The sequence below is a fragment of the Exophiala aquamarina genome, assembly GCF_000709125.1.
Source record: "Exophiala aquamarina CBS 119918 chromosome Unknown aczIA-supercont1.10, whole genome shotgun sequence".
Lineage (NCBI taxonomy): Eukaryota > Fungi > Ascomycota > Eurotiomycetes > Chaetothyriales > Herpotrichiellaceae > Exophiala > Exophiala aquamarina.
The window spans coordinates 722,390-741,665 of record NW_013550578.1 but is presented as its reverse complement, the minus strand read 5'-3'; the positions used below and the strand labels follow the sequence as shown (position 1 = coordinate 741,665).

At 50.7% G+C, this 19,276-nt stretch overlaps 8 protein-coding genes across 8 annotated transcripts; 5 read left to right on the top strand and 3 right to left on the bottom strand.

Annotated features, from left to right (window-relative positions):
* Positions 1–1,273: 1,273 nt before the first annotated feature.
* Positions 1,274–2,644, top strand: A1O9_09554 (uncharacterized protein; the record flags this gene model as incomplete). Its single annotated transcript, XM_013401524.1, has 1 exon — positions 1,274–2,644. One exon carries the CDS (start codon positions 1,274–1,276, stop codon positions 2,642–2,644), a length of 1,371 nt encoding a protein of 456 aa, XP_013256978.1.
* Positions 2,645–3,138: 494 nt separating this feature from the next.
* Positions 3,139–6,927, bottom strand: A1O9_09553 (uncharacterized protein; the record flags this gene model as incomplete). The annotated part of the gene is made up of 1 exon (XM_013401523.1): positions 3,139–6,927. One exon carries the CDS (start codon positions 6,925–6,927, stop codon positions 3,139–3,141), a length of 3,789 nt encoding a protein of 1,262 aa, XP_013256977.1.
* A 1,048-nt stretch (positions 6,928–7,975) lies between these two features.
* On the top strand, positions 7,976–8,879 carry A1O9_09552 (proteasome component PRE2; the record flags this gene model as incomplete). Its single annotated transcript, XM_013401522.1, has 2 exons — positions 7,976–8,329; positions 8,382–8,879. The coding sequence occupies 2 exons, from the start codon at positions 7,976–7,978 to the stop codon at positions 8,877–8,879; spliced, it is 852 nt and encodes a 283-aa protein (XP_013256976.1).
* A 212-nt stretch (positions 8,880–9,091) lies between these two features.
* On the bottom strand, positions 9,092–9,679 carry A1O9_09551 (uncharacterized protein; the record flags this gene model as incomplete). The annotated part of the gene is made up of 1 exon (XM_013401521.1): positions 9,092–9,679. The coding sequence occupies one exon, from the start codon at positions 9,677–9,679 to the stop codon at positions 9,092–9,094; it is 588 nt and encodes a 195-aa protein (XP_013256975.1).
* A 650-nt stretch (positions 9,680–10,329) lies between these two features.
* On the top strand, positions 10,330–11,679 carry A1O9_09550 (uncharacterized protein; the record flags this gene model as incomplete). Its single annotated transcript, XM_013401520.1, has 2 exons — positions 10,330–10,449; positions 10,501–11,679. 2 exons carry the CDS (start codon positions 10,330–10,332, stop codon positions 11,677–11,679), a joined length of 1,299 nt encoding a protein of 432 aa, XP_013256974.1.
* A 385-nt stretch (positions 11,680–12,064) lies between these two features.
* Positions 12,065–14,249, top strand: A1O9_09549 (uncharacterized protein; the record flags this gene model as incomplete). The annotated part of the gene is made up of 3 exons (XM_013401519.1): positions 12,065–12,127; positions 12,177–12,440; positions 12,495–14,249. 3 exons carry the CDS (start codon positions 12,065–12,067, stop codon positions 14,247–14,249), a joined length of 2,082 nt encoding a protein of 693 aa, XP_013256973.1.
* A 505-nt stretch (positions 14,250–14,754) lies between these two features.
* A1O9_09548 (retrograde regulation protein 2) lies at positions 14,755–16,587 on the top strand (the record flags this gene model as incomplete). Its single annotated transcript, XM_013401518.1, has 3 exons — positions 14,755–14,810; positions 14,871–15,268; positions 15,329–16,587. 3 exons carry the CDS (start codon positions 14,755–14,757, stop codon positions 16,585–16,587), a joined length of 1,713 nt encoding a protein of 570 aa, XP_013256972.1.
* A 601-nt stretch (positions 16,588–17,188) lies between these two features.
* Positions 17,189–17,818, bottom strand: A1O9_09547 (uncharacterized protein; the record flags this gene model as incomplete). Its single annotated transcript, XM_013401517.1, has 1 exon — positions 17,189–17,818. One exon carries the CDS (start codon positions 17,816–17,818, stop codon positions 17,189–17,191), a length of 630 nt encoding a protein of 209 aa, XP_013256971.1.
* Between the last annotated feature and the right edge of the window lie 1,458 nt (positions 17,819–19,276).

Genomic DNA, 19,276 nt, shown 5'->3' with positions numbered 1-19,276 from the left:
GCGGATGGGCTCTTCGGACTCTTCGTACTCCATAGTCTGTGGACGGAGTACGGAGCACACAGTTTGGCGGACTCCGTAAGCTGTGCTTGTGTGCTCTGCTCTAGAACTTCTGCTCGACGAGCTGACGTGGTCAAAGTCAGCCACAGAATCATCTTGGCCCTTGCGTTCCTTCTGAACAACGGCCCATGCCAAGCTAGGAGTTTACACGTGACGCACAGACCCAACCACCTTGTGAACGTGAACCAATCTATTATTGCCATCTCATCTGACCAACACGTCTTCCACTATCGACCATGTGGCTGTCTTTTATCAAGCGAGAAGACACAGGCCGATCGAGTCGGCCTCCGACCAGATCCTGTGCCCTCTGAATTCATTTCCGCCACCCTGGATCATCAGTTCTCGGAATGGCCAAGGCTAATAGAGAGGGTCTCGACAAGGTTCGGGTTCCTGGCATTAGCGTCCCAGACGTGGGCCGCCTATCGCCAAAAACTCAGCTGCTATCCCTAGACTCGATATGGATCCTCCCCTGCATTGCGGCCCAGGGATCTCTCGTTTCAGAGTGTTTCCAGCCAAATGGGCTGGCTGCCCAGATCGTGGGGACTGGGATGGTGTAACAGCTAACCAAATCTACGTGTTTGGATTCCCCTTTTTTCGCCATGAGGCTGTCCTCACGACAAGACAGCCCAGCCAGATCTGTGGATAGCCACCACCAACCTCGCCCACATTGTACGGTTGTCTAATACAGCCATCGAACCATCAAATACCCGCGCCATCCAGCAGCGTCACGATGAAAAGACGCTCGCATTACAGCCCTACGAGGGAACTCAGGCATCCTCGCTAGCAGGCCACCCCGGTTGCTCAACTCTCACCATGAAACATGCCAACGCAGCTCCTGTTCTTGTTGATAAACTCCCCTCCACTCCTCTCAGGACTCGGTATGTTTAAGCTATATCTCGCTGCAAGTATCTGTTTCATTCCTCCTCCTTCTATCTTTTCTTTCCACTCAATCATTCCCTCTCGCGTGAACTTGACACGTCTTGTGCGACACATTGCACCCGTCTTTCTTTCCAACCTGTAAGGCTAGCCTCAGGTCTCTCATTCTCTCTCACTAGAGCTAAGCTCGTGGTCACTCATTCGCCAACCAGCTGCTTCATCGATTGAACCGCTATACAAAGACCCCCGGAGGGTTTTCACACTACCACAACTACTTTCGTCGAAGCATTCGCATCCCTCAGGCTCACCTGCATATCCGCATTCGCCCCAACACCTCAATATGGTTTCTAACATCATCACGATCTTGGCATTCGCCTCTGCTGTTGCAGCACATCCCCAACGTCATAGACCATGGCAACATTGGGGAACAGACAGACTATCTGCTGCTGCTGCTGGCCCCACAGCTCCTGCATCCCCAAGCAATGGAACAAACTTTGGCGGTGCTCCAGTTGATGCACCGTCAGCAACAAATGTCAGAACTATCACCGTAAACCCAGTTCCTGTCGAATCGTCAGGTACCGGCTCGGGCAACGACTTCTCCAGTGTTTCTGTGCCCATTGCTGCCGCTGCTGGTGAAGGAGACTCTTCAACCTGCATAACATCAACCCTGACATCCACTACTGTCGAAGTCGTCACATTCACCGCACAACTCGCTCCACAACAGACTGCACCTTCCAATGAAGGCAATGGGGTCGGACAACTTGCTCCGGAAACTTCAGTCAGCCTGGAGGCTTCTTCTGTTGCAGCTGGTGCTTTCTATAATCGACCGACCTGGGGTGGTGAGAACACCTATTCCTATGGAGGTGTTCCCTCTTCTGCTCCAGCAGTTATCCAAACAACCTTTGCTACTGCTGTCAGCTCGGCTCCTCCAGCAGTTGGATCCTCCGCTGCTCCAATTTCAAGCTCAGTCCCCAGCACAGGTGGCGGAGGTGGTGGCGCACCAAGTGGTGGCAAGAAGGGCTTGTCTTATAATGATGCGTCCTTGACCAACGCCTTTGCTGGAAAGGGTATCAGCTGGGTCTATAACTGGGCTCCTGCTCCCGGCGGCGCTATTGTCTCTGGTGCCGAGTTCGTACCAATGTTATGGGGACAAGACGGTGTAGGCGCATGGCCTGCAGCCGCAGCAGCGGCGATCGCCAGCGGTTCCAAGCATGTTCTCTCCTTCAACGAGCCTGATCATGCAGAACAGGCAAATATGGATCCCGAAAGTGCAGCCCAGTCTCACATTGCAAACATGAATCCACTCGCTGGCCAGGTCGCCATTGGCTCGCCCGCTGTTACTAACGGCGCTGGAACTAACCCTCTAATGGGTATTGACTGGCTCAGAGCATGGTTTGAAGCTTGTAACGGTCAATGCAAGGTTGACTTCGTCGCATTCCACTGGTACGACTCCGCAAGCAACATGGCTTATTTCAAGCAGCACGTGCAAGACGTGATCACCCTTGCTGCAGAGAACGGCGTGAGCAAGGTATGGTTGACAGAGTACGGCGCCACGGGATCCGACAGCGACGTTGCATCTTTCATCTCCGAGTCCGTCAGCTTTCTCGAGAGTACGTCTGCTGTCGAGGCATATGCCTACTTTATGACCAGTAATGGCATTCTAGTGAACGGCAACTCGCTCTCGTCGCTAGGTACGGCATATGCTTCCTAATCCCTGCTTCGCCATGCCACCATGTCAAAATTCTTCGTGGCACTTGCCGCACCTTCTTGTTGAAACTTTTGGTGGGGAAAGCCGCTTGGCATTTTTATTTAGCATTGCCTAAGTGAGGTGTTTTGTGACGGGATAAGAAATTGCGGAAGAAAGACTTGTTCAGACTCTAGCACATCCCAACAACTACCTTTCCAGAATTTTCGGATCACTTTTGGATCGCATCTTGAGGACCGTTAGGGAATGGAACACTTTATGAAATTAGATATCACGAACTGGTATGATCAGCGTGCAGGAAAATGTTGTGGAGATGGAATCAGTATGAAGCCACAAACAATGAAAACTACAATTCCTAAGTGTCAAGTATCCAGGCTATTCGTCCATGTGAATAATCGCTAAACCAGTAAACAAAAAACTCCTCGCTAAAATCTAAGCTACATGTGATTTTTAACAGTCCGGTCACAACACCAGACGATGGCCCCTGTCCTTCCTGAAGTTCAATGGTGATCATCAACAACATCAATCCTATATCTTCTCCTCCGCTTCGTATCATGACAATCCAGGTCTCCCTCGTGCCACTGTCGACTATTATCATACCACCAGTCCAACCTGTATTTTCTGTCCGATGGTGCCGACTGCAGGCGCTCCCGCTCGTCCTCCGAGCACATGTTGGTTCCGACCAGCAGGCTTGCGACCCCGAATATCGTGCAAGGATTGTAGGGCACGAGACGGCGGAGCCGGGCGAGTTTGTAGGCGATGGCGAGTAGGACGCTGATCAAGCCAAAGAGCACTTGGAGGGCTACTTTGGCCTGGTTTTGCTGCACGACGCGTGGCTTTCGTATCGCGTTGAGGACTGTGCCAGGGAAACTTTGCGGTTTATCTGCTGCTACCCCTGTTGCTGGCACTCCATCGGCGGTTCCCCCTCGCATGTTATTCGAGATCGCCTGTGCCATGTATCTGCGGTAGAATGCGAGAATACCATCATACACGGCACTTGCATTCTCTTTCGACGACAACAGAGATTCCGCTATGGGTTTCTTGCCGACGAGCACGGCTTGAAAGAATGGGTCGATGGGGGAGTCGGCAAGGTTCGAGGAGGCGTATTTAGTTTGGTTGAACAACGAAAGAGATTGATCCATGTGCTGCTGGATGCGATACTGCCACGCAGTGGATCGATTCGGTCCGTTCAAGAGAATTTCGACGGTTCCCTCGTCTGTTGCTGGAGGGAATGTAGTCGAGATTGACATTGACGGAACATCAAAGTTTACATTGACCTGCAGCCGCTGCATTTCTTGATAGCACATCATGGTGGTAACGGAGTTTTGTGTCTGATCGTCCAGATCAATGTACCCGTAAATGAATGCTAGAGAAGGACATTCAGGTGGGTTATCATTGTTGCTCCGCGGGTCGCTTTCACCAAATGCTGACCCTAATATTGGATCATAAGGCCCAACATGAAGGTCAAGTATCTTCCCGATGTAGCTTGCATTTGCTGCGAATCCGACACGATAGGTTATCTCTATATAGCTGAGATTTCCACCCGGCCCTCCTCTGAGGCAGGAATTTGGCAATGGTAGTCTGGCATCAACATTCGCACTCGCCGAATTTATTCTTGAATTGTAAACCGCTGAAACATTGAATTTCGATGGGTTCAATATTGAACAGTTTAAGGATGCTCGAAAAGCCGGCAATCGCGTTTGGAGAGTAGATTCAGCTGCTATAGCGTCAAGGCTACCTAACTGATCAAAGTACGGAAACGCAAGTTCGTCAACAGTAAAAGCCGGATAACTCAAATTAAGGCTCTCCGTAAGGCTTATAAGAGCTGCAGCACCATTGTCTTGAGTTGAGCTGTTCGCCCAGTTGAGATTCATTGACTGGTTTACGAACAGTACCACCTCGGTTGAGTATGAGATCTGCTCGACAGTATACAACCCTGAAACTATGATGGTGAGTGAGGCGCCTAGAACAGTTGCAATTGATGAGCACAGTGCAGCGTAATGACGGTGTCTCAAAGCCTTCCAGAACGCCAGTGGAGGAAGTAGGTTGATTAAGGAACTCTGAAGGCTTTGCCTGCATTTGGTATCTCTAGACCATAGGCGATCGAATGGAGAGAGAACAAAGATATTGAATTCAACGGCGTTGACTAAGCTCGCAATGACAAGGACAACGAAAGCTGGAAGAAGTCGGGTGTAGATAATAGAACTCGCGCCATTCATATCGGACACATCACCCAGGCCATGACTGCGGTCGGAAAGTCGTTGCAACACTTCCAATGTTACAATGCCAGCAATGGGGAGGCACAGAGTCATCACTAGAATCCACCGTTTCAACGTCAGTGGATTCCACCAAAGCTCCTTAGGCGCCGATCCAGTCCCAGCATTGTGTGAATCCGTCTGATCCTCGAGCCGTGACTTTGCCTGGTTCAGGAGATCTAGTTGTTTACAGTCTTCAGACCAGGAGGCAAGGAATTGATGATTGGCCAATATTCTCCTGACAGTAGCATCATCATAACCGATAACTTGGTCCATAACTTTTTGGAAGCCATGATTCTGAGCCAGGAGCAAAGCTAAGCCGTATATGTTCTCATATCCGTAAGGAATCGGCTTGTTCAGTCGCATCCAGTTGGCAGCAAAGCTCAAGACCGCAACAAGAATAAAGCCAGCTACCATAACCCATAGCGAGAATTCACTGATGACAAGACGCTTTTCAGATCTTTCCGAAATCCCAACAATATCGGAATTGTCTTCCTGGAAAATGTTCTTTCGTGCTATCTGGACTGCAAGATGCTTAAAAGTCCGCTCAGCCGTAGACATCATGACGTCCTGGTCCATGAGGTTCTCGTACCGATCACCATGGCCTGCTGCCATCAGTTTGAACATGGTGTTTGGGAAATCCACAGCTAGATTTTCGGACAGATCCCCAAACATGTTTGAACCAGCGGCAAGTGCAGCAGTGAATGAAGCGCCAAGATCATTGTCCCGAAACCCGACTAAATTTCCGGCCGTGTTTTGGTCAATGGCAGCGGAGAGCAAGGGCGGCTCGTATGAGAAGTCGTATTTTAGAGCAGCAGTACCTATGCCGTAGGATGGTCTGCATAGTACACTTGTAGCTTGCTTCACTCCGATTCTCCAATATGGTAGAGCTGAGACCGTATCATTAGCTGTTGAGTTGGTTTGATTCGCCTCAGGAGGCAGGATCGAGTACTCGACTTCGGCGATTGTCAAGAGTTGCCAATTTACCAGTTCCTCAGATGGGACATCTCTGTCTGAGCAATTAACTCGTTGCACTGCCCCTCTGAATTGTGTGAGCGGCGCTGTCAGTCTGTTCAGGTCGTTCACAAACGTCGGTTGGGCACCTCCCATCATGTGGCAGGAAGGAGAAAGGATCGACATTGTGTCGCTGACTTGCTGCCCATTAGCATCATATGGCGAAGGGTTGATAGATACTTCTGCAGGCTGGCAATTGAAATTCGGGAACAAAGCTTTCACTTGAACCTGTATACTGCCATCAATTGTCAAAGCATCAGATCTCAATCTCACGGTCTCGTAAGCCATGTCAGGGGTAGTGCCAGGGATGTCTGCCAGGCCATGCGCTAGGATACCGTATGCAGTGTATGCAATTGGGGCATCGGTCGTAGCGACTGGAGCTGAGACATTGTAAAGTGATCCATTTAGACTTGTGGTCAGAGCGAGACGCATGTTCTGTACAGGTAAGCCTACTGACTGCTCAGTGAGCAGGCCTGTCGAAGCAACTGTGACCAACTTTAAAATCACAAACACAACTATGGTGGTTGCAACAATAAAGTGACTGTTCCGGAGAGATGCCCAGAAGCTGACTATTTGTAGCGGACTGACATAATCCAGCAGAATCGAGTATTCGGCCGACGTGAATCTGCATTGGAGTAACTGCCATGGTAGAGCGGCCTTATAGTGATAGTCGACCTGTCGCCAAATAGGAACCACAAAAATAAGGAGGGCGGTAGGTCCATATGTCCAGGCGTAATGATTGTTAGTGATCAATTTGAATCCATTAGCCCGAACATTGAAATGCCACAATAGGATCAAAGACAAAGCAAGAAGAAGAAAAAGTCCTGCCATCAACGGGAGAATGAAGCCATGCAACCAGATTGGATCCCATCGGTGTGCTCTGACCGCCAAATGTTTTGGGTGTTGCTCTCCCGTGGTGTACTGCTTCAATTCGGGTCCGTCACTTTGTTCCCTGTGCTGATCAAAGGCTTCAGGAAGGTGGGATTCGCGATGATTCTGTTCCAGCCATCTGGTTAACATCGAGTAGATCTTCCAAGGCAGAAAGTGCCCCGATATTATTTTCAGAAGAACTTCAGTAAACCTATTGTGCTATCATACCTAGAAGCAGCATAGGCCCAGGGAATGCCAACTCTTATCAACAGTTCCTCTAGTTCGTGGCGCAATATGGATCCAGACTGGCCAGGGCCATCGTCTGGTCAGGCGCTTAGGAATCCAGACAGAGCCGCATCTGGAGTGGGTCGAATTGATTTTGTCCGCACAAAATGCAGCAAAACACATTTCAAGCAGATATTAAGGTCTGAAGCAGGTGGTCGCGGTTGGTTACCTCCAGGGCTATTGCAAAACCAAGCCTCCTTGTTAGCCCAGGAGCCGCAATGATGAAGCAATGTCCACATTATGTAACAAGATATAGTGTCAGACTGCCCTCTCATGCTATCGATATCAGCGTCCTTGTTTTCCTGCCGGGATAACCAACTCTAGGAAAACAACCAAAAGAACGGGCCCAGTCTTGTACAATTACTACCTGAGTCGGCGGTTCGAGAGGAAAACTCCCGAAGTCTTACGGTTCTATAAAAGACACCAGATATATATCATAGTGTGCTAAGAAAAGAAGAGAAATTTCGTTGGCGTTTTGAGAAGCGCTTGGTGAAACATTGCACTTCAAGTTGAATGCAGGCCCGGCGCCAAGTAAGCATCATCGTCCTTACCCGCTCATCTATTTGCCGTGGTAGCCAAGCACGGGGAAGTATTTATCCCCCAAGTGGCAAGCCCCTAGCGCAGCGCATATAATCCACCGTAGCTTTCACGTGACTGCGGGTTCTGGCAGGCGCCGAAGAACACGCATTCACCATCGCATCTCCAACACGCCGGATTGTAACTGTGTGACCCAAGCAAGCTGTTGCCTCAGTCCCATCACCTTCACTTCAAGCACCTGTAATTTACTCGCTTGCCAGCCTTCTTCTTCTTTCTTCGTGTACCACCACTCTTCCTTTGTCTTCGTATTCCAACACTCCCTGACCAGTTGATTGAAACACTACCCCAGAATCTTTCCTCTGTCGACCTTCTAATCATGGACGCCCTCGTTGCCCAATACACACAGTCACCATTTGCGAACGAAAGCTACACCTTAGATGAGCAAGATGACTACTCTCAATCTCTGCCGCCGCTTTCTTTGAAGTTCGCCCTGCCACCTGTTCCTCGACCCTCAGCCTTCCTGCGCGCAGCAACCGATGACTACTCAAATCCCAACTGTCCCATCAAGCTAGCACACGGTACGACGACCCTAGCATTCAGATTCAAGGGAGGTATCATCGTCGCGACCGACTCAAGAGCTACAGCTGGAAACTGGATTGCCTCGCAGACTGTCAAGAAGGTGATTGAAATCAACCCTATGCTGCTAGGAACGATGGCTGGAGGTGCCGCAGTAAGTCAAATCTGAACCAGGGAGGATGAAAGTGTAGCTAAACAGCATACAGGATTGTCAATACTGGTTAGCTTATCTCGGTGTCCAATGCCGTCTCCACGAACTTCGACAGAAACAGAGAATCTCCGTTGCGGCAGCGTCCAAGATTCTAGCCAACCTAGTTTACTCGTACAAGGGGATGGGTCTCTCGATGGGTACCATGATCACAGGTGTCACACCCTCTGAAGGACCTGCGCTTTACTACATCGATTCGGACGGAACTCGCCTATCAGGGAACCTCTTCTGCGTCGGGTCCGGTCAGACCTTTGCCTACGGCGTACTGGATGCCCAATACAAGTACGATTTGGAGGATGACGAAGCGTTGGAATTAGGACGAAGAAGTATTCTAGCGGCGACCCACAGAGATGCTTACTCTGGTGGCTACATCAACCTATACCACGTCAAGGAGGATGGATGGGTCAAACACGGTTTCTTCGACACCAACCCAATCTTCTGGAACACCAAACTCGAAAAGGGCGAGTTCTCAAACGTGACGAGCAACCTATCGTGAGTGGCAGAAGGGAATGCATGAGTGTGCTTTCACTCGAAGGCGTTTGTTTTGGGGGAATACACCAGTGTACCATATCTTGCACAAGGGTGTCCTAGAAGGGTCTTTACTTTTCGGTGTATTATCAAACCCTGAGATACCAAACCAAGGAACTTGATTCTATTGGTGCACCACTCTAAAGTACCTATTACTTCTTCGTTTTCTTTCCTTTCAACTCATAAATTTGCCTTCGCCATCAACCACATCCCCTCAGCGGTAGCATGAACCTCTCCATCACCACCTTCTACCGCTCCACGAGCCCAAATCTTCCTCCCCTCGACCTGAACGACGGAAGAACGCACGAGCACAGTCCCCGGCGTAGACACAGGCTTCTTATACGTGATATTCAACAACACCGTGAACGTCGCACCCCTGGGCCGCAGTGCCTGGTGAATGACGTTCCCCATCGCGCTGTCCAAGATCGTCGCGATGACGCCCCCGTGCAGCAGGTTCGGGTGTGCGTTCAAGCCCGTGCCGAACGTGTAGATTCGGCGGAGCTCGCCACCGCCGCAGTTCTGGCCAGCTTCGCGGTCTGGAGCCGCAGGTCGGTACATGGTGATTAGATGCGCGATGGTTTTCTCTGTGTTCCATGTCTCGCCGGTCAGTGAGTGCCCGTTGCCAGGCTGTGTGATTGCTCGTGACAGGTTGCCATCCACGATCTGGAAGGCATTGTCCGAGAGGTGCACGTCGTTGACCCACGGGATGCTACGGAAGTGCGCCAGGCTGGCTTCTATCGCGGGGCTGTATTTCTTGGGCTCCGTCATCGCTATTTTTGAGGTTGCCGATAATGGGGGAGATCTATGGTGTTACGAAAAATGTTCGTCCGTTGTGTTGGCGTAAGCGTTGTTCTGGTCCGCTCATGTTGAAATGTTATGGATGCATTTTATTCTGGCCAGAACTGGTAGGAGCTTAGATTGATGTTGGTCTTGATCCTAGGCTAGGCCCTTAGAACAAGGATTGGTATAAGAGAATGAAAGAATGTAGTACTCGTCCATAATATTTCGGGTTGCAGCAAGTGTGTTCGGTTGTAAAGGCCACGGTCAACATGGAATGGACCTCGGCATTACTATACTCACACTCAGTAGAGATCTCATGGTTCGTGTATTCAACAGGGGCCGCGTTTTCATCGTTTTGATAACAGTCTGAACCACTCACCTACAGATTGTAAAGATGCGTGGGCTATTACCCTAAGTTAGTATTCCATCTCAAGCCATTGAGTCGTTTCTATGGAGCACGCATGAGCCGGCCAAACGTCTGGAGGTCTGTCCCTCATGCGGAGATGCTGGTATGCGGAGGATGCCGTTCCTTCCGATAAGTATACGTGAGGATCGCGCTCCTAGGTAAGAATCTAGTACCTGCTCAGTGTCGTAGGCGATGCCCTCTAATTCTGCGCTCCTGGTCACCGTTAAACGCCATGAAGCCGCTGAAAGTACTAGTCGTCGGCGCCGGAATTGGCGGCTTGCAGGCTGCTTTGGCGCTTGCTAAGGACGAGCATGACGTGGTTGTCTTTGAATCAGTGAAGGAATTTCTTGAGGTATGAAGGAAGGAAGGAAAGCCTATTGCTGAACGTCATTGACGCGCGCAGGTCGGTGCTGGGATCAGAGTTCCTCCTAATTCTTCACGACTAGGTCTAGGGTGGGGTGTGGACTTTGATTCAATCAAGAAGCAAGTCTCTCGCGGCAATCGATTTGTCGACTGGAAAGACAATAAACTGCTGGAAATCCCGTTTGACGATGTTGAAAGCAAGTATGGAGCACCCTATTACTTCATCCACCGCGCAGACCTAATCAATGCCCTCGTCGATGCTACTAAAAGCCGCAAGAACATTGATCTTCGCATGGGAATCAAGGTCATCGAGTATGATTTTGACTCACCAAGCCTCAAAACAGCCGACGGTCAATGGCACGAAGCAGACGTCATCATCTGTGCTGATGGCATCAAGTCGGAGGTGAGAAATGCGATCAATGGCACTCCGATCGAACCAATGGACACGGGTGATGTTGCCTACCGTATTCTTGTACCCTCTCAACCATTGTTGGACGATCCTGAAACTCGTCATTTGGTGACAGATCCATGGGCAGTTCATTGGATGGGCCCCGAAGGACACGCTGTTGGATATCCATTGCGAGAGGGTGAATTGTACAACATCATCATCGACATCACTCATTCAACGGACCTTGGCGTGCCCGTTGGACAAAACGAGTGGAAATCGCAGGCTGACAATACTGAGCTCGTCCAGAGATTTGCAGAATGGTGTTATCCAGTCCGGAAGCTATGTGGACTGACGGGTCAATATCTGAAGTGGAAACTGGCCGACTTCGACCGACTCGATCGATGGGTGCATCCGAGTGGGAAAGTTGCATTGCTTGGGGATTGTGGCCATCCCATGATGCCTTACCTTGCCCAGGGGGCAGCTCAAGCCACCGAAGACGCGGCAGCTCTTCAAGCAGCCCTATCGCATTATAGTAGCATACCGGATGCCCTCCGTGCATATCAAAGTCAACGCCTCTCCCGTGCTGCCTATGTCGCACGCAATACTCGAGTACTCCAGGAATGGTTGCACCTTCCCGATGGCCCGGAGAGGGATAGACGTGATGAGCTCATGAAGCATGATAACAGCCAGAATCCGATCTTTTGGGCAGATACGAAGCGTAAAGACTGGCTGTTCGCCCACGATGCTGGCAAGTTGCTTCGTGAGGCGGAGTTGACCATACCTGACTTACCTCCTTTTCCAAAGCGTGAAGCGTCTGTGTATGCTAAGTAGTCAAGGATATAGACGCTACGGCTACGTAGGGGACGAGACTAGGATCGAGCTGGCAAGTCAGTGGAAATGAGACAAATAGCGGACCATGACCATACAAGCAGAGGTGAACAAAAGGATGACGTCGCCAGTGGCCTGTATACTCCGCACTAGCTCACTGGCTTTAGTGCCTCCTAGCGAACGTGCTAGTCCTTAATGGGTTAACGACTTTGGTACCTGCCAAGAAGCAGCCGCGCTTGGCGCGTTCCAGTCGCAAGTTCATTTTGTCTGCGCGATTCACCAAGCCTGTCATCGATCCTCATCTCACAATCCGTAGCCAACGCCCGACTCGACACTCCATCAACAGTTTTCACCTGCTGATGATCTTGCGTAGTGCACACGGATCGACATGTCTAATAATACTATCGGCCAGATGCTGAAAGATCCTGCGGCAGGCTTGCCTCCGACACTTGTATGTCCCCAGCCTACCTCAACTCTGCCCTTTGACTAATACACACTAGTTGCCGCATGTGCACCTATTGTCGAAACATCGCTATCCTATAACCACGAACCCTTCCTTGGAAACGATCGTTGGCTACCTACTCGAAGCACCGAAGATTGTCCGCGAGCTTCAACCCATGCAATGGCAGTTCATAGATACACCTCAGGACGGCACACTTCTGCTCGCATGGCAACCAATTGACTATCTCCAAACAAATTTCTCCAGCGATGGTTATGTCTGGGCCGATGTGGAGGCTTCTTTCAAATCGGAAGTTAGAGGTTATGTACGGCATCACTCTCACCTCATGTGTGCACAACTTTTAATACGTGATCTTTAGACACTCGAAATGTTCCTCCAGCGATCAGGATACCGCGCCCAGGGTGAGGCAATTGCATCGCATAGCAGGAGAAGATATCGTCTACTTCCTGGCAACCCCAGTATGGGACAGCAACCACCGGACCCAAGCCTATGGCTGATACACTACTCAAAGGCCTCTACGCGTGATCACATTCCTGCTGCATCTATTCCAATCCCTCCGCATGTCCAAGCATCGATGGCGCAGCGACGCTTGATTCAGTCTCAAGGACAACTTCCGCGCAAAGATTTTCTGTTGCACGACCGACACAATTGGCCTATCATTCATCTGCCGCAAGGGATGGCACGAGCACCGCCATTACCTGGTCAGATCCCACAACAAGCTCCGGGCCATAGAAGAGGACCAAGCGTCTCTCAAGATACCACCTTGGAGGACGAGGAGGATGTATCTCGTGGTGACATACTTGATTTCATGACCCCAAGAGACATCAGTCGCATGCGTTATGAGCAGCACCACGAGTGGATGGAAGAAGTGATTGAGTCTCCATATCCGATCAGTTCCATTGTTCCGAGTGACTTGGGCCTTGGCAGAAAAGGACGTTTGGAGGAGTTAACTAAGGACTTCTTTGATGCACCGGTATCGATTCTTCGAGATTCTGCTGATGGACCGCCCTCACGCGTGGGTAGGCTCGTGCCAGGTGAATTCGACAAATTCCAAAAGCGAGCTGATGAAAAGCTAGCCCAACTCCAGGCTGAACTTGATAAGATGAAGGAGATTCACCAGAAACGAATGGGTAAGGCTGGACGATACAAAGTTTTGCATGATGCCGAAAAGAAGCTTCGCACGGCCCCGAACGTGACTGATAGACGTCGGTCGTCCACGGCCATGGTTGTTGATGATGGTGGTGAGACCCACAAGGATGCCATTGACGAGATCGCCTCTGATGTGGAATCGGCTTTGCATAAGAAGATTGAACGAACCTCTGTTGTAACTTTAGTGCAAAGAGGAGGCTTAGAAGATCGAATCGCCAGCACCCCGTCGGCGATTGGACCAGGAGCTGTTCTTGCCACGTCGCCGGAGAAGGCGCCAACCCCTGCTGCATTAGCAAACACCGCTACAGCCGCAGAGCCAGATGCACAGAAAACAGAGCCAATGGCAGATGACGAGAAAAAACAGAAGCCTCAGGCAGTAGCTCCACCTGAGACGATCGAGCAGAAGACAACGTCTACGGCCAGTTCAGACGAGCAACCCACACCTTCTGTGCCTCAAGCTGATCCTTCTACCGACTCCAACCAACAATCCCACGCAGGCGAAGCTCAAGAGGAGCAGGGCTTGCGGCTCGACGACATGGGTATGGATGTCAATATGGATGACCTGGATGATGGAAATGGCCCTGGCGATAATACGAATGGGGACGGTAACGAATGGGTCATGATTAATGAGGATGGCGGACATCATGCTGAGGATCTAAATCTTGCAGACATACCCGGCGATGAGCAGCCGCAGAGCGATCAGGTCAACATGCAACAGAACACCGAGGGAAATGACTCATCGGTAACCGCTGGTCAACCAGTTCCACAACAGCCCAATCATGCGACCCCGCTAGATACCCCAGACTTTGGTATGGAAGAAGAGTTTGACAATGTGGATGTCGATACAGCTGGAGATGCTCTTGCAAGCTATGGAAACGACGAGGATGAGCTGAACCTCGATGGTATGGAAGACTCGGCGTTTGGTGATGCATTTCACCCGCAGGAAGATGAGGATATCTCTTAGTGGGGGATGCTGGTCCAGCGTGGTCTTCTTGGGTCCGATGATGGCTTCAGCCAAGGTTTTGACTGGGGCCGCCATCCTTCACACTACTGAGGGATAATTTGATTCAGTACCAACCCAAGGGGGATCACGTGTTGCTTTTGTAGAGTAAACCAAACCGTCTATCAGGTGTGCAAATTGTATCAGTCGTTACCAAAGACTTTCAAAGCCCAACCAGTAATATTTGCGTGTATGGAGCACCTCGTATCTGCCTTGGTCACTAGTGGAAACTCGATCCTTTCGAGGTCCTCACAGAGTGCACGTGGTTGCCCGTTTTGTGCCCAACTACGAAGCCAATAAATCCCAGGCCTCTGCTCTGCGAACGGAATAATGTCTTTTTCGCGGGTAATCCATTCTCTGAAATCGCCAATAGTTTACAAGCCTCTTATTCTTAAATCATTTCGGGTTCAGTTGCGCCATCCGAGTGTATCCTTTTGACAGGTAAAAAGGTACCCAACCTAAACCAACGATGTCGCTTCGCGGGGCATCGCCTAGCAACCTGTATGGCCTGGTGGACATGGGGAGGTAAATATTTTTGGCCGGTATCGATATTTTCCCTTGCTCAGGTTTCTGACTTAGTCACAGTAATGGCATCCGGTTCTCCATCACCGACTTATCTCCTGCGACCGCAAGGTCGCTGCCAACGGTTTACCAGGATCGCGAGGGCATTTCGCTCTACGACGCACAGTACTCGACTGGTGTGAAGGGTCCTATTCCGCAGGAGACCGTCAATGCTGTCTTGACATCGCTGTCGAAGTTTCAAATAACATGTGCTGACTTCGGCGTCCCTGCGACCAATATCCGCGTCTTGGCTACTGAAGCGACGAGGACGGCGGAGAATTCTGAAGACTATCGCCGCCAGATCAAGCAGGTGACCGGTTGGGATGTGGATCTCTTGCCCAAGGAGGTCGAGGGTAGGATTGGAGCGCTGGGAGTGGCAAGTAGTTTTGCCAGTGTAGATGGCTTAGTTATGGACCTGGGTGGTATGTTGTGCTTTTATTTCAGTCGATTGGTTGAATGATTCGCTGATGTTTTGTTTGAAGGCGGTAGCACTCAAATCACCTGGATGATTGCTAAGGATGGCAGAGTCGACACTAGCCATAAAGGATCTTTCAGCTTTCCCTACGGAGCAGCGGCGATGTCTCGTCACTTGGCAGAAATTGAGGCTCAAGACCACCCTAAGAGCGCCCGAAGCGATCTGAAAACGACGATGAAGCAACAATTCCAACAAGCATATCGAGAACTCGAGCTCCCAAAATCTCTGCAACAAAAGGCCGAACATGGTGGACTGACACTCTACCTCTCAGGTGGTGGATTCCGAGGCTGGGGGTATCTACTCATGTCACAACACAAGGTTTCTCCCTACCCCATCCCAATCATCAATGGATTTCACGTTCAGAAGCGCGAGTTCCAGCAAACCGCCGAGATCAGCGCAGTTGCAGCAGAAGAATCCATCTTCCGGATATCCAAGCGCCGGGCAGCACAAGTACCTGCAGTAGCATTTCTGGTAAATGTACTTGTCGAAGCCCTACCCATGATTCAACATGTACGCTTTTGTCAAGGCGGAGTGCGAGAAGGCTTCCTGTTCGATACTTTGGACCCAGCCACCAAGGCTCTTGATCCTTTGCAAGCCGCTACCGCTAAGTATGGGACTGAATCTGCCGAGCACATCGCAGAGCTGCTCTTCTCCGGCCTGCCAGGCGCAAACAGCCTAGATCGATACATCCCAGAAACCTTCACGCCTCCATTCGTCCGATCAGTTGCCGACATGATGTACCTCCATTGTGACTTGCCCAAGGAGTCTCGGTCCCTAGCTGCACTACAAGCACCATTGACCGGTGTCCTAGCATCTGCACACGGCATCTCGCACTCAGACCGCGCCCTCCTCGCTCTCACACTCTGCCGCCGCTGGAACGTCGACCTCGCACCACCGAACCATACTTTACAAGAGCGCCTGCGATCAATACTTTCGCCCCAGGAAGTCTTCTGGGCGAACTACCTGGGTGCGTTGGCGTCCCTAGTCGGCGACGTATATCCCGCAGGCCGCATCGTGGACCCCACTCGCCGCCCGAGACTGCATTTCCACGCGGTGTGGAGTGCAGGACTGGGCAAGAAGGGTCTCATGGACGGCGTGCGCCTCACGATCAAGGGCCGTGAGAACGACGACATGACTTCTCCCGCGGCCATCAACGACGCGGTCGAGGAAATCGAGGCGGTGGGCAAGAAGAAGAACCGTGTCGGTGGGCGAGAGCATGCTTTTGGCGTGCCCATTGAGATCACGATCGAGAGAGTTCTCCATTAGGAGTGGAGCAGCGATCATTGCATGTCTGAGAAACTGGAGTTTTGAAGGAGCTTGTCCTTGGGAAAAGAGTGGCGCGGTACAGCGACCTCAGAAACGTTCTAAGAGCCACGTGGACTCGCGTTTGAGGTGTACTGTAGTCACACTGTTGTTCTTGGTGCGAAAGTTTAGCTGGTTGAGTTTAGTCACCACCCACGACTCAAGACCGTGTTTCCAGGTGTTGCTGGCAGTATTACTGTCTAAAGACATGACGAAGAACACCCAGATTCCTGGTCGTATAGAACATTACATGAAATTAATAGCATTAGTTCACAACCGTTACAGAAAATAATCTTTGATAGTCTGGCTCTTTTCTTTTGCAGTCGACCACACAGCACGGGAGGAAAGAAAAAAGAGGTCTCGCTAACACGAGGTACCGCCCACGCCAAACTCTTTCGCTAGCTTTAATAAAATATGCCTTCCCAAAAGAACAGATCGACCACGTAAAAATGAGTGTGAGAGGCCCAGTCGTTGTCTGCGGCCCATGAAGATTGCCATCGTCATCATTAATCGACTGGCTTAAAATAACATTGCGCAAAAGACAGTGCGATACGAACAGTAGCCATCATGAAATATTTGCGGCAACAGGAGCTGGTTCCGCAACAACGCGTTTCGCGCGTCGGTTGAACATGCCTTCATCGTCCTCGTCCTCCCGGTCATCGTCCTCATCTTCGTCGTACAGCTGCCTCGACCCCGCATCTGGGTGCCGGTGTCTGGAGAACATCATATGGTCATGGTGCTGAGGGTGGTCATCGTCGCGGTCGACGTTGGTGCTGCCCCGTACTCTCCTCGGCGGAGAGTTCGAGTTCGAACTCGAGCTAGAGCTAGAGCTCGACATGCTGCAGCCACACATGCCACCGCAGAAGGTGTCCATGGTCGCGTCGTCGCAGTATTTGTATGCGGGACACGCGATGCGGCCGTTCTCGCATATGCAGATCTCTCTGCATGTTTGCAGCGCTACGGGGATGCCGCCGTAGCAAGACATGCGTTGATTGTTAGCGTGGCATATTAGACTGTTGCTTGGGGTTTTCACTGTGTGGAATTTGGTGAGGTCGTTTGTTGATGAAGATGTTGAAGACGATGAAGATGAGTGGGTTAATCCTGTGCTGCTGTCGGGGTGAGGCAAGACCAGGGAGAGAGTTGTGCTTGTGAAGAGGAGGAGGACAAGCACTGCATGTAGCCGTGTTGTGATCATCGTAGCTGTGTTGGAAGAAACTTTAGAGTCGAGCTCAAGATTGCACGATATAGGACTGCTGTGGATCGATCAATGGATCCACGTCCTCCTTCGAGAGATATATAGAAACCCTGCTTAGAGCTAGAATATAAATTAGATCGCTGCTGGTCGGACAGGAGATGCATGTGAGCTCAAGTTCAACGCTATTCCTAACCTGTTGTCCGCATAAATCTCACCATCAATCTCGCAACGGCATGTGTGAGCGAAGGTATGGCAAGAGTTGGAGGGATGGAGTGGAACGGCGGGGGGTAGATGAGATGAGAACATTACCGAGGACGAATGAAAGGGGCAAGATAGGAAGGACCCTTGATGCGCACAAGCATCATTAATGAGGGCCGAGAATACGCATTGGTTGGGTTGGAACGTCAATCAACTTTTGACAGCTGGCATAGATCCGCCAAAATGTCGATTTGATGCCAATGCGCAATCACCTAGCGTCATGTACAGAGCAACCTTCAAGAAAATGAGGGTCTAGATCCTCTCTTGGCTTGCAGAACAAGTAGAAGAGGCCGACCCAAACGAATACGAGTAGACTTCGAGTGCTTTAAGAAACAAGGGCGCCATGAGCACAAAGCCTGGTCTTGAACTATAGGTGGTTTCGAATGATGCGCAGATCAAAATCTGAGTCGATCAATATCGTTAGAGTTCTTGTTGAGAGGCGATAGACGGTGGCAGTCTATTTTGCAGGGCGAACATGTTATCTCGAGGACTCTCTTGCGAGGAGAGGGGATCGATTTGCAGAAGGGCGGAACAACACTGTGTTTTGATCCATCGATCACATACACCTGCTTAATTAGTCTAGATTCTCTCTCGATATGAAATACGCCAATCCTGGCGCAAGGAGGCCCACGTGTTGACGACTCGATCTTCAGATTCAAGACGAAAGTTGCGGGGTGGGCGAGGTTAATCTCAATGACTGATGGAAGTCTTGGATGACCACGTAGCTGCCTGTTTGGGAAGACAATCAAAGTGTTGACCGTGGGTGGGAGCGTGCGTTGTCAAGCAATCTTTCGATGACAGCAAGGGAACAGAATACGGGGTCCTGCTGTAAGGAGAACGGTGGTGCCTCCTTTGGTAGTGATCACTGATCAGGGTTTCAGGAGAGGTGTTTTTGACTTGGAAACAAGCTTTTTATAGCAGCGGGAGCCAAGCATTTCGGCTCCTCCCACGGCAATCACGGCACAGTCAACCCTACCAACCTAGTACCTGCCGCTCACCCGCAGCATAAAGTTAGATCTCGAGTCTGCCTACTTGTAGGATCCCATCTCATTTCCATTGACCTATCTACTGACGCAAGCTGGCCCGAGCAATCAACCATGCAGGTATTTGGGTTGCCACCCTACCATGCTCAGGAAACAAGCTTACGTATGGCCAGTAATATCGGGTGCTGGTGGCCGGTGGTTGTTGTTTTCTTGTGGA